The 13,638-nt window shown below is 47.9% G+C and overlaps 6 protein-coding genes across 6 annotated transcripts; 1 reads left to right on the top strand and 5 right to left on the bottom strand.

Moving 5' to 3' along the window:
• Positions 1 to 9: 9 nt before the first annotated feature.
• N7447_000778 (uncharacterized protein) lies at positions 10 to 837 on the bottom strand (the record flags this gene model as incomplete). Its single annotated transcript, XM_057225054.1, has 1 exon — positions 10 to 837. One exon carries the CDS (start codon positions 835 to 837, stop codon positions 10 to 12), a length of 828 nt encoding a protein of 275 aa, XP_057089070.1.
• A 232-nt stretch (positions 838 to 1,069) lies between these two features.
• Positions 1,070 to 2,623, bottom strand: N7447_000777 (transferase family protein; the record flags this gene model as incomplete). Its single annotated transcript, XM_057225053.1, has 1 exon — positions 1,070 to 2,623. One exon carries the CDS (start codon positions 2,621 to 2,623, stop codon positions 1,070 to 1,072), a length of 1,554 nt encoding a protein of 517 aa, XP_057089069.1.
• A 574-nt stretch (positions 2,624 to 3,197) lies between these two features.
• N7447_000776 (glycoside hydrolase family 47 protein) lies at positions 3,198 to 5,006 on the bottom strand (the record flags this gene model as incomplete). The annotated part of the gene is made up of 1 exon (XM_057225052.1): positions 3,198 to 5,006. One exon carries the CDS (start codon positions 5,004 to 5,006, stop codon positions 3,198 to 3,200), a length of 1,809 nt encoding a protein of 602 aa, XP_057089068.1.
• Positions 5,007 to 7,063: 2,057 nt separating this feature from the next.
• N7447_000775 (flavin-containing monooxygenase) lies at positions 7,064 to 8,989 on the top strand (the record flags this gene model as incomplete). The annotated part of the gene is made up of 2 exons (XM_057225051.1): positions 7,064 to 7,691; positions 7,755 to 8,989. The coding sequence occupies 2 exons, from the start codon at positions 7,064 to 7,066 to the stop codon at positions 8,987 to 8,989; spliced, it is 1,863 nt and encodes a 620-aa protein (XP_057089067.1).
• Positions 8,990 to 9,227: 238 nt separating this feature from the next.
• On the bottom strand, positions 9,228 to 10,205 carry N7447_000774 (uncharacterized protein; the record flags this gene model as incomplete). The annotated part of the gene is made up of 2 exons (XM_057225050.1): positions 9,228 to 10,050; positions 10,135 to 10,205. 2 exons carry the CDS (start codon positions 10,203 to 10,205, stop codon positions 9,228 to 9,230), a joined length of 894 nt encoding a protein of 297 aa, XP_057089066.1.
• Positions 10,206 to 11,123: 918 nt separating this feature from the next.
• On the bottom strand, positions 11,124 to 13,263 carry N7447_000773 (putative malic acid transport protein; the record flags this gene model as incomplete). Its single annotated transcript, XM_057225049.1, has 3 exons — positions 11,124 to 11,342; positions 11,406 to 12,382; positions 13,044 to 13,263. The coding sequence occupies 3 exons, from the start codon at positions 13,261 to 13,263 to the stop codon at positions 11,124 to 11,126; spliced, it is 1,416 nt and encodes a 471-aa protein (XP_057089065.1).
• Positions 13,264 to 13,638: the final 375 nt, after the last annotated feature.

The raw sequence follows: 13,638 nt of genomic DNA, 5'->3' as shown, positions 1-13,638 counted from the left end.
ATTGTCAGTCTACAGGCCCTGCATATCCCAGATCTTATCTGCGACATCCTCGAGTGCTTCCTTTGAGATTTGAATATCTCTTTCGGCGGGTGTGGATGGAGGTCGAAGAAACAAATCTTCGAATGGTATGACGAGAGGGTGGTTGGTGACTCCCATCTGGTTTGACACTTTGGTAATCCAAATAATTTGGGAGCGATGTGGTCTGCCGTTCTGGAGTTGCCATTTCTCAATACGGATTCTTGGCTTTACGCTATCGATCTGTAGAGTAAGACATATTTTCGCGTTTCCATCATCTGGATTCAGCCAGAATCGAACATCTGAGTTCAATTTTGAATCGGACCCTGAGTAGGCGACCTCTAGAGCAACTGAAGGGCGCTTTGCGTATCTAGGTGGTGGCCTTCTAGGGCCCCAGCCATGGTCACCTTCCTTTCCCTTGTCTCTCCCCTTGACAGTTCCATTGCCGTATCTGTGAAGGCTATTAAAGAGCCCCATTGGTCGAAGGGGTTCGGTGATGGCGAGATTAACGGCACCGGATGCAACCGAATGTCCGGTTGAAGGCATTTTGACGAGGAAGAGCTCTTCGGTCAGATCATATGATGAGCAATGGGAAGTGATGGTAGTTCCTTCGTTGATTGGGGAGAATAAGTGTTCAATCGTTTCACGACTCGCATGGAACAGAGCAAATTCAGTTCTGTCATGTCCTGAGGGTAGGAGATTCAAGATATGAAAGAAAGAATCCGCGCCTTCGTATGGATATCTTTTGATTGACGGGGGTAGATCCTTAAGGAAACTACCCCCAAGCTCGAGGTAGTCATCCCGTGTGTCTATTCCTGCCATCCTGATAAGAGTAAGGCTAGTGTAAAATAAGATGGTGGTATAAGACACGGCTCTCAGTGATGGTCATATTTCAAGAGGGTTGAGATCCATCTGCTTATTTTTTTTTTGGTTGCTATATTACAATTAAATTTGACCTCATTATGACATGTTTATCCCCAAATATTTATCCTAAGCATTGCTACTCTGCTGTGATTCTGCTGTGATTCCATTGAAATGAGCATTATAAATACATTTAAACATAACGGTCAAACAACCGCCCTGTAGCCACCTCATCAAGATAGAGCGCAACATCCATCCCCCCATCCTGAACCCCACTATCCATCACCTGAACACACCCATCCATCTTCGGCATAATTGCATGCACATAACGTGGCTTAGTTCCGCCCACAAAGTCCACTTCATACAACTGCAGCCGCAACCACGACGTGACAATCGTATGCTCAGACCCCAAGAACGCCTGCCACAGCCGCTGTGGCGACACTTCATGCGCAGCATCATGCAGCATCGTACCCACAGCATCAGCCGTAAATCCTTTCATCGTATTTCGGATCCGACTCGCCGTCTCGCCTAATATTTCCTGACATACTGAGGAAGCGGGTCCACCGACATAAGTTAAGAACAGCGGCGATCCGATGAAGGTATCAGGGAGAGCGGGCGAAACACGTGGTCGTACGCCGAGAGTCAAATTCATATATACGGGTCTTGAAGAGTCGGCGTACCCGCGTGCTTTCGTAATGGCTACCCACAGGTGTGCGAGTAGAGTGTCGAGTCGAGAGATATCACGTCGACTCCCTGGGGTATCGAGGGCCACAGCTTGGAATTCTCTTAGCTCTGCACCTGTGAAGTGCAACAGTGTGTATTTGACCCCTTTGGAGAAATCCCAGGAAAGCCAGGGCGCTGGTTCTGAGGGTGAAATTCGTTTGTGGTCGATTTCCGCGGGGGGCGGCTTGGAGTTCTCGGTCGTCGGTATTAGGAACGGTGGGTAGCCCTCGTCAGTGTAATTCCACCAGCTATACCGGTGCAAAGGCAATTTGCGCGCCGTGTTCACGAGGGTTTGATCTGGCTCGGCGCTATCGATATCGCCCGCGGCGCATCTGTCCAACAACGCGGGATCGAATACGGGCTCGCCCATCAACGGGGATTCGGGCTGATTTCCGAATTGCTTTTTGCTGTTATATGCCCATAGATGCACGAATACCATCAAAGACTGTGCGTCTGCTAGACAGTGCGCGAGCTTGATTCCGATGACGTAGCCTCCTTCCTGGAGAAGACTGATTTGGACTTGCATCCCCGGCAGGCCGGCATAGTCGCGCAGATTGGCCAATGCCAGTGGGTTGGGCGATATGAAGAGACTTTGTTTGAAGTCATCGCCTGCCCATGCTCCGGGTTGGGAGCCGGTAGTCGATGAAGCCCGTTCCTCCGCTGTGGGGACAATTTCATCTGCCCGGATGGGATGCTTAATTACTGTCCATTCAACACCTGGATCGGTATCAGTCCCGTATACGATCAATGGACGATTGAAACGCTCTGTGTGGGGTCCTGTGGGGTTGACAGGTGCCCATTGGAGTTGGCCTGCCCATTGAGGGAATTTTGATAGAGTTTCAATGAAGGAAGTTCGTAGATTATCGGTCAGTGTATTTTGATCCAAGCCTGTAGCTTGATCGAAAATCCAAATTCCTCCGGTTGGAGAGAAGCGCGCGACTGTTGCGTCAAGAATGGATAGGGGAGTGGATGTCGGTGTTGGTTGGTGGGCTGGTCGCAGCCTTGTGGATTCGATGGTAGTCATGTTGTGTATGCACATGAAATAGGGTTGGTACCTGTTGTCTTAGACCAATCTCATCCATTTTATCTTTCTAAATTTATGAGTCAAGATGCGTCAATGTGTGCCACTGCGCATCAACCCCACGCTAGGCTCCTAGTTGCTTGAACTAGCACAAGAGGGCCCGAGTTGCGCCACATCATTGGGTGTAGCAGGCTGATCTAGAGGAATTATGTACAGCCTCAATCCTACCAGGATTTGATATTATACATCCTGTGAAGCCTCAGGCATAAGTGGGGAATCTTGCGGGAAATCGCGTCGCGTTGTCCCCATCTGTTCACATCTGTTCACGTCTAAACTCATACAGATCACACACAAATCAAATATCTCTAGCTGATAGAGCCTCTCGACCGATTTCATTGGTTAGAGAAAGGATTTGGGCTCTAGCCAACCACAACACCTCGTTTTGTACACAATAAAACACTATGATACAATGATGAATAATCCAGTCATCAAACCCTCAGAGCAGCAAGCCGAATATGTCAAAAAGGAAAAGAGCGATAGTGGTACAAAACAAACGCGCCTCCTTGAAGTGCCCTTGTCATGATGCCTTGGGGCGTTTCAGCGGGTGTCCTCCAGCATTGAAAACAAACTCATCCAAACTGATCAGGTCTGGAGAGCTGAACATGAGGTAGAAATATTTGATGGTCTGCGACATCCACATACTGTCCATCGAGTCAATGAGGGTCGGCCCACTGCCCTCATCCGTGACGGCAACGATGGCCGCGTTGCCATTCTTCGTCTGCGTCGCACTTTGCATTGCCTGGAACATATCCCAGGCTGTATCGAGCAGATCCTCACGGCCACTGATGCGGTAGAGAGTAAACATACTCTCGATCGCTTCCGGGCGCAAGTTATAAGCAGTGTTAGGGATTCCGACAATCCCTTTGGGCAGACGGTGGTCTTTAATGAAGGTATTGACGTTGAGATTTGGATTTGGTTCTGGCTCGAGGCTGTTCGCCTTTTTCCAGACCTCCTGCTTCCAGAGCCACTCGCTCCATGGACAGTTTGTCTGCGATGCACATGGAACCACATCAAAGGTTTCGGGCATAATCCCCAGTGGGATGACCCGGTGAGCCCATATGCATCCATCAACCAATTTGTGGGCGATTTCTTGGTGGGTGGGGATGTTGAGTAGTGTGCCTCCTAGTGCAAACATACCCCCCGCAAAACAAGATCGGTACTGCATTTGTGCCTCTAGGTGCGTTTGCAGATCCCCATTCTCTGTGGTGGTTACTCGAGTAGTGCCAGACATGAGCACGTTCTTGCCCTCAGGATCCATTGGTCGGAATAAACTATGGGCCGCAGCTGTGAGCATGGCGTCCTCGTACATCTTGCGATACATGGGCACTTGACCTCCTAGTAAAGCGTATACCAGGGGTAACGACCTATACAGAGAGCTTGCTTCGGTACCTAGTGTGAAGGTATTGTCGTCGAAAAGCTCTTCTCTAGCATTCACGGAGACAGGCCACAGACCTGCGAGCTTGGTGGCGTTCTGTTGTCTGTCGAACAATTTCATCACTCGATGGGCCGCATCAAAGTACTTTGGGTCACCGGTAATCTGAGACAGCCTTGTGAATTCCAATGCAAACGAGCCTAGTTCTGCACCAAGTATATCTTCCTCTGCGAGCTGCTCCTCGTGGAGGGCAGCCTTATGTGCGTTCCAATGTATGATGGGCATTCTGTTCGGGGTATCAAAGGCAGCGTAAAGCATATCGCCTAGCTCGATAGATTTTTCCAGCAATTTCCGATCACCACTGAGATCAAACGCCGCCAGCAGGCCTCCGAGTAAATGAATGTTGACATTGTGGGTATTGATTTCGGGCGACTGTGTAGTTTCAAATTTGATATTCGTGACCGAAGCCACGGCTTTTTTGAACTCGTCGTGCATGCCCATAATCCACAATGTGTCAAGGTTGTCAACTAGCGTAGCACCCCATCCGCCCGATTTATTTTCAGGGCTACCACTTAAAGGCGCAAGCTCATCTGCACCCCAAGCAAGCGATTGGTATGACTTCCAACATCGTTCAAAGGCTTGTTTTGCGGCCGACCGTCTGCTAGCTTGGCGGTCCAAAATGAGATGGGATACTTTGAAGTCTGCCAGTTGGACCTTTGGTAGCGTCTGGGGCAGTGTGACGACAGGTAATGGCTGGACTTCAACAACTGGGTATCGTACGGGCAGCTTTCTCCATAGATATTTCGGGTTGATTCGAACCTTCGGAGTGACTTCAGGTGCATCATGTGGAGGGGTCGAGAGATGGATCCCGTTTGTGCGATGATACCGGTAAAGCAGAAGTAGCAGGAAAGCCCCGAGGCAGGTGCCTAGGAGGTGACGATGGGCCCGAGTCATGAGGATTTCAGGTCATATTCCCACCGACATATTTGATGCAGTATGGGATATTATCAACATGGGAGCAATTGACAGAATCGTAAGGAGTAAAAGGAGTACAAAACTTTCCCCGCTTTTCGAACACGGGGGACTCGGGGCTATTAAGTCCAATTTCCCAGTGAAATAGAAGGGTTCAATCTATTAGGGGTTTCGTGATGTCTCTAGACTAAGTTCCGATATATACGCGATGTCCTGCACTACATACACTGCCAAGTATAGATTTATCTTGGGATAGGCTTTAATTGTGCCAATAATTATTTGATATGATGTTCAAAAAGACCATTACGCTCCAACGGGAAATTATCACCTCGGCTAGAAAGTCTTATAATGGAAACCTTATCAGGGCCTATATGGACCGAATACCAAAGCGGATTTTGGTTGCATCACGCCTTAAGCTCCGCTTGTGACCACTTGCCTTTGTGGGAGTTCAAGCGGATGATTTTTACATAGACTCATCCAAAGGTTCTTTCCCACGCACTTCTCCGAATCCCTATATCTGTAGATATTGTAAAACCATACATAGGTACTCTAAATGTAAAAAGGCTCAAACTCGCTGGTATAGTTAAAGCCTCCAAGGTCATGATGGGAGGAGCAAACACTACGTGCGTCTTTCTCCAGTCATATTCTACTCAGGGTTTACACGTATGCATGGCATCTTTCAGCATCTCCTCGGTGGTTGTCATAGCATATAAAACATGTACACATATTAAATCGATCCTCGAATAAGAATTGAGTATCTAATCGTGTATAATCAGAAAACACAATCGCTTCTACAAGTTGACTATCCTCTTATTATATCCTTCATGTTGAAATCCTACAGTCAGGGTATGATAGTTTTCATTGGTTTTTTGGGATGTGTTTCATTTTCTGGCAGAGTGAGATTAACAGGCACAAATCAAAAACTAAAATTCTAAAACTAGTTAATCTATCAAAAGAATTAGTTAGGGAGACTCAGGGTAGCATCTGTCTTCACTAAAACAAACTCCCGTAATGGTGTCCCAGGGTGCCAATTTTGAAAACTCGCATAACATGACGCGACCGTTTTACTTGATCGGATTAAAGTAGAGAACTAGTTGAACTTCGGGCCTTCTATGCAAAGATACAAATGCAGCATCAAAAAAAAATCACTTCACTGAATAGCGAAAAACAAAAAAGAAATTGTTGTGCATCATCCGTGAATCGAACACGGGCCTCGTCGATGGCAACGACGAATTCTACCACTAGACCAATGATGCTAGTTGATGTATAGTGGTTCACTATTATGCAACATATTTCTAGAAAAATGTTCTCTAATTTCTTGCACTTTCTTTGGTTGAATGACCTAAATTTTAGGCATTATTTTAAAACATCAACATCCAGCGGAGGTAAGAACCTCTTTGGCTGCTTTAAATAACAATTTGACAAACAGAGAACATGTTCGGGCATAGCATGTATAGCATTGCGTGTCAGGCAAATAGCTTGGTTTGTTTGCATATATATATATCACACCGCTGGTTGTCGCAACAGGCAGTCGCACACAACAGCCGAGCATCTCCCAAAATCCCATCAGCTAAGTTGACAACAAATTATACATGTCACACCAAGAGTTGATCGCTTTTGTTTAGGTACGTTGAGATAACCCTAAGACAAGATTTACGTACTAAAATAGGCTTTTCGGTCCAATGTTGAACTGAATTCTAACATGAATCCAAATCTAAAGTAATCAATTGAATACCACCTAAGTAAAGGCGGGGAATTATAGATGAACTATCGAACTAAGATGTGCCTGGTATTAATATATACAGACCCCGGGAATTGACGTGACTAGTGGGCCTGGCCTAGGTAAACTAACCCCGTCTTCTGTGCAAATCACAGACGATGCTAATTGTCCACTCTCATACATGTAAATTAATGTTTGCAGTTTCTGTGTCGGTCAAAATGCGGGGCTGTGAAATAAGAACCGAGGGGTTATCCCATTGCATCTCTATACTTCTTCTCAGGTCCCAGTGCCTTCAATTGCAAGTAAAATGACCCAAATCATGGAAAATTACAATGAACCGCCATCACGAGAGCGAGTTGTCCCAGGTTCCTGCAACATCGAACTCGGTCAATTCCCCAAGACCATGTCCGAGTCGGATCTTCCCTTAGACCCAGACGCTATTGCAGACAACATAGTCAGCCAGCTAAACTTGGGTCTCTCAGCTAGAGACAAGGTAACAGTTGCATCACTGTTCCTCGAGAATTGCTACTGGCGCGACCACTTGTGCTATTCGTGGGATTTCCGCACCCTCGAGGGAAACCAAGCTATCGCTGCCTTTGTCACGGAGGCGCCACCGAGCAAAATCGAAATCGACCGATCGTCTGACGCCAAATCCCCACACAAGGCCCCCATTGATGCCTTTGGTGATGTTTTCGGAATCGAATTTTCCTTCAAGGTCACCACCGAGTATGGACAGGGAAATGGTATTATGCGATTGGCGCAACAGGATGGCAACTGGTACATTTTCACCGTCTTCACTTCCATGATTAGGTTAAAGGGCCACGAAGAGAACACAGAGAGGCCGCTTGGAGTCCGACATGGCGAGCAGCAAGGTCGAAAGAACTGGAAAGATCGACGTAGTGATGAGATCAATTTTGAGGGAAAGGAGCCGGCAGTATTGATAGTTGGTATGTGCCGAGGAAGTGGTTTTTTTTTTTTTAGAAGTATGAAAACTGACTTGACAAATGAAGGTGCTGGCCAGGGTGGCTTGACTGCCGCAGCACGTCTCAAGATGCTTGAGGTCGACGCCCTCGTTATCGACCGAGAAGAGAGAGTCGGAGACAACTGGCGTCAGCGATACCACCAGCTCGTTCTCCACGACCCGGTGTGGTACGATCACATGCCATACCTACCTTTCCCGCCTGACTGGCCCATCTATACACCAAAAGATAAGCTGGCGGATTTCTTCGAAACCTACGTCAAGTTCCGAGAACTCAATGTTTGGACCCAAACCGAGCTCAAGTCGTCATCTTGGGATGAGAACAAGAAGCAATGGACGGTTGTTCTCGAGCGCAAGACAGACAACGGAACCGAGACGCGCACCTTGCACCCACGCCACATCATTCAAGCTACTGGCCACTCTGGCAAGAAAAACCTGCCCAATTTCAAAGGCATGGAGGATTTCAAGGGAGATCGCATGTGCCACAGCTCGGAGCATCCCGGCGCAAATTCCGAGTCAAAGGGGAAAAAGGCCGTTGTCGTTGGATCCTGTAACTCGGCAAATGATATTGCCCAGGACTTTGTCGAGAAAGGGTATGATGTGACCATGGTGCAGCGAAGCTCCACCTGTGTGATATCGTCTGACTCTACCCTGCAAATTGCCTTCAAAGGGCTCTATGATGCGACCGGTCCCCCAACCGAAGACGCCGATCTTTATCTGTGGAGCATTCCATCACGTCTATTCAAAGCGCAACAAGTCAAAATCACTAAACTTATAAATCAAAACGACGCAAAGACCATTGAAGGCCTGGAAAAGGCAGGCTTCATGGTCGACAAGGGACCATCGGACAGCGGTCTCTTGATGAAGTACTACCAGCGCGGAGGGGGATACTACATTGACGTCGGCGGTAGCCAGCTCATCATCGATGGGAAGGTCAAGGTGAAGCATGGCCAGGAAATTAGCCAAATCCTTCCCCACGGACTCCGATTTGCGGATGGTTCGGAGCTTGAAGCCGATGAAATCGTGTTCGCCACTGGGTATCAGAATATGAGAACCGAGACTCGTGTGATCTTTGGCGATAAGGTCGCTGACAGAGTTGGCGATATCTGGGGACTCGATAAGGAAGGTGAGATGCGGACTATTTGGCGGCGGAGTGGTCACCCCGGATTCTGGTTCATGGGCGGAAACCTCGCTCTTAGCCGATACTACTCGCGCCTACTGGCATTGCAGATCAAAGCGCTCGAAGAGGGGTTGACTACTTGGTAGAGACGGCATCGAGGATCCTTCCAACCTTGTATCTAACCTAGGCGTATCCATGGTTTGGGCATGTGAAATGTCTCCACCTGCAAGTATGCCCGCTCGATCTTACCCCCTTCTCTTTCTCTTCCTTTTCCTTTCTTCTATCGTACGTAGCTAGAGACGCATCTGTTTATAGCTGCAATGAGACGCAGAATGTGAAAACTGTTCAAGGTAGATGCATTTTCCATTAGGTTATCAAAAACAATCAGCCCAACCACCCTTCCTGCGAAGCCACCGTCACCCCCAACGTCAAGACAAGAGTGTACAACCAAGTCTCGAAATCCGTTGAGCCCTCAGAAACAGGCTCTGTCAACGCCAAACAAGTCCGAAGATGATCCAAGATCGAACTCTTCCTCACTGTAATATCGAGCCCGCCTGGAGTCATTGTAGCAATACGACTCTTCCGGCGTGCCTTGCGGTCAATTGCCAGAAGAACGAAGTGTTCGTCATCTGAAGACCCGGATGCCCTATTTCCATCTGTGGAGACTGCCCGTTTCTCCCACTGCATAATCATCCGGCCCTGTTCGGGGGAGGCTGTGATTTCCCCATTTTTAATGACAAATCTGTAATAACTGCTTTTCTCAGGTCCTGCTGAGGTGGCACTAGCTTGCCAGATGCATTTTGCGTCGCGGAAGTGGATTGATGATGTGGGGTTGTTGTTGTTGCTTGGCGGTTGGCACATTGCGGCCACGATATCTTTGTCTTGGATACCGTTTGATTGTGGATCTTGTTCTTGGGGATACCCTTGTTTCTCTTGCTGTTTATTGGTGATATATGGTTCATTGAGTGTTGCGTAGATATCCTTTGTGCCAAGCTTTGGGCGTTGAGGGAAACATTTTGTCAATTTTGATTTGCGGAGTGATGGCTGCCATATCTCTAGTACAGGCACTGGTCTGTGATTTGGAGATAGTTGTTGAATTTGAAGAAGTAGTTTGGGGCTGAGTCGAAGTAGTTGACTTGATTTCGGGGGCGGCCGAGCTATTTGGAACTTCGCCTGGATTTTGGTGTTGACGGTTTGAGATGATGGTCTGGGGATGAGTTAGACACAACTCTCGATAGAATGAAAGAAACTGATATGCCATCTTCTTTGTCACACAAGTGTTCTTACATACCGTTCTTCGCTGGTTGTATCGCTATCATAGTTTGGCATACTATCCGGGGATTCCATGGCGAAGTCATACATCTTGTCGCGTTTCCAGATTTGAAGGATCAAGACAAGCACTGAAAGAAAAGGATAAAAGCCTGAGAGCTAAAAGTTCAGGGCTAAAAGGTCTCAACGGTTTTATAATAAATAGCTAGTCAGCCTTGGCCATACCGCCGTACTCGTATAAATGTGCACGAGCCAGGGCAAACTGGGTCCAGCGAAAAAATTAGGTCCAGAAAATCTTAAAACCAGTACGAATACGGGCAATTTAGGTATAAAGAGACACATATCTTGGCTGCCTGGGACATTTGGACACAAAGTATAAAGTTCTTACATGCCGTGTTTCAAAAGTCTTGAGGCCAGGCATCTACAATTCCTTTTTTGCGAGGCCATGGAAGTAATATTTTAAGACACAAGTGGTCCTTATCCACTACATACTCTATACTTTATAGGTACATTGACTATAGGATTTGTGGATCGTCGTTTTAATGTTCGGAATCTGGGTTTTCCGAGCCGTGCGCCCGATTGGGGTCGCAATTCACAGCCTCAACTCCTCAGGAACAAATAATCAAAGCCACCCCATATGATGAAATCCCGGCTTAGATGTACATTATCTCGCAAGACATGACCAGGCGTTAGTCGAAAGAGCTCTAAGCCTTGGCGATCACAAAATACTTCCAAAAAAAGGTAATTTATAGCCACAAAACCCGAAACCCGAAAGCCTGACTGACGGTCAAAAGTTCCTCCGACTCACAGCTCTCGATGATGTCAGCGGAAGTTCGTACTTATGTATCCCGGTTCGTAGCTATGTACCCTGGGACCTCGGAAAGGCCGACCCCGGGAGTTAACTATGAGTAGACCAGTGTCCTGTGATCGAAGATGTGTGGGGTAAAACATGTATTCTGCCAACTTGCGAGGTCCGCGAACCCAAGCGGAGTCATTGGGATGCTTTAAGGTTCACGCTTCTTTGATGACCGCAGGCCGTCGGTCATCATATCGTTTTCTCCATCCGTGATCCAGGCCGAATACTCGCCCTGTCACTATGCCCTTCAGTGTCAAGATCTGTATGATTATCCACCCGATTACGAGCAGCAGCAAAAGGGCAGTGGAAAACACGTCGAATGTAGGAGAATCCATAAGCGTCCCAAATTCAACAGCAGCATTGGTGAAAGTACCCTAGAAACATCGAAGCATTGTTAGAAAACCTCCCAAGAAAACCAGAGAGAGCAGCATGCGTACCCACGGAAAGACCACAGACCACACAGACATGGTGAACCGTGACCGTTTCAAGCCCCCAGGTTGTGTGTACAGGGTATAACATATACTCAGGATAGCAAAGAACCACCAAAAAACACCATACCCCCAGATAAGAAGACCCAAGAAATGGCTGATGAACGCAAAGGGATCAGCCGCTTTCGCAGTCAGCAGCTGACCGCGATCATACGCCGCAAAGCTACCGGCCTGAACAGCCTCACCCAAGGCCTGGAGCGCGACCGAAGCCTGTCCGCAAGGACCGCACATAATCATATCCTGATACACCATGTCCGTTGTCTGAAATGTGCGACCGAAGTACTGAGCGAGTATAACGGTATCGAACGCAGCAACAAGGGCAAGGCCAACCCCAAGTTCGAGGTAGGAGACGATGATAGCAGGAACCTGGAGACGGGGGCTGATATGCGAGACGCGACATACAACCCCACCACCTGCGGCAGACGTCAACGCCGCAAGGAATGGCATCAACGTGTCGGCCTGCATGTGTCGTTTGCCCGACTGCTGCATCTTGAGATGGACGAATGGGATCACTAAACAGGCGAGTACGGCCATGCCGGTGTTCACCCACCAGAGGATGTAGATGGCCAGCCCGGACGTGTCTCCGTATTTGAGAGCGGCCATCTGGAGGATGGAGGTGAAGGCGATGGAGATACAGCAGAGGCAGGATGTTTCAACGGTTTTGTTCCGCAGCTGGTGTAGGACATGTTTTGGGTGTAGGAATATGCGTAAGAGGTAGAGGATGAGGAATAAACCGAGCTGGACGATGGTGTAGATCCATACGATCGTGGCGAGGGTTTTTAGCCCATTAAATTGGTATTTTAGCCGATAGAGGATCACGGCTATTATGCCCGTTCCTTGAGGAACGATGAACCACAGTGATGAGAAATTGAACAGGGCGCGAGACAGCGGACCTGCCGGTGGAGGGGGTCTCCCTGATCTGACATCTGTCGTTCTGTGTATCTCACTCCGAATTGGAGTCAGTGACTGGTCTGGACATGTCTTCGATGAATTTGAGGGTAGACAGGTTCGGGGTAGTCTTGACGTCATTAGCTGAAGCTCGGAGCTATCTCCAGATCACACCCGTGGACAATTGCTTCATTTTGCATTTTTTTATTTGATTAGAGCAATATTAACGTGAACATCAGATACAGATGCAAGCAATTTGGCCATAAGGCAATAATTTCGAGATGAGTTGCGTGCAGATCCAGGGCCCCATACCATAAAAAGTCTTATTTTCAAGACAAAAAAATATCAAAACCACCATGGCCGACCGAATAAGAACACACCGAAACATATCCCTGGTCTCCTGAAACCAGGCGAGACCATTCACATCTCAGTGCTTTGTTTTCCCCGAGAAGTCCATTGTTGTAACTCGCCATAATCCGTGTAACGCCAGTTTGCCCCCTGTGTAACGCCCGTGTCATTTCGGCAGATATTCATGTAATTCATGAGAAAAAGGAAAAGAGAAGCTACGAGCTCCCTGTGTCTCTCGTGGTAGTGTCTTCGGCGTAAGTGTGGGGACGATAGTAGCTCGGCCCCGCTGGAGGATCTTATCAACAATCAAAATTAGCGAAATCATCAGATCAAGAGATCACCAGAACATACGACGTGACTCCAGATCTCTTCCACCCCAGGATATCTGCCTCAGACCGTCAAACCCTCGAGCTCGCACTTCGGCCATGTAGAGCTTCTGCTCGTAGCCCGGACTGAACGGGGTCTCTCCATCAGCGGGTTTGTAGTGCTTAAAAAGCGATGCTCCCAATGCAGTTGCTGCGAGACAGGCGACGAGGACGATGACAATGATGGCTGCGTTGGAGAGCCCCATTGTAAATAAAAGAAAGCGTAGAATCGGAATTGCAGTAATTTCAGTTGCGAAGACAGTTTGGATTGTGAGAGGTGGGTCAGTGCATGGTGGAGAGAGCCTCCGCAATCTGGGAACTGTAGATGCCTCGCGATGCTAGATGGACAAACAGGAGATGAAATGAGATCGAGGAGAGGGGGATATGAAAGAAAAAGAGAAAAAAAAACTTAAAGCATACAAGTCTCGGGATGTGCATCTGATGTGTTGTCTCTATACGTGGAACGACCGCTCCCGCTCCATTGGCCATGTTTTTGATACATTCAATATCTAAACACTATCCACCAATCATTACAGGAATGTGTCACATTTGATGAGAAAAGCCTAAAAATAGCTTACGTG

The sequence above is a fragment of the Penicillium robsamsonii genome (genome assembly GCF_028829455.1).
Source record: "Penicillium robsamsonii strain IBT 29466 chromosome Unknown utg000001l_segment0_segment0, whole genome shotgun sequence".
NCBI classification, from domain to species: domain Eukaryota; kingdom Fungi; phylum Ascomycota; class Eurotiomycetes; order Eurotiales; family Aspergillaceae; genus Penicillium; species Penicillium robsamsonii.
Note: the sequence above shows the minus strand (reverse complement) of the source record. Positions and strands in the feature narration are given on the sequence as shown.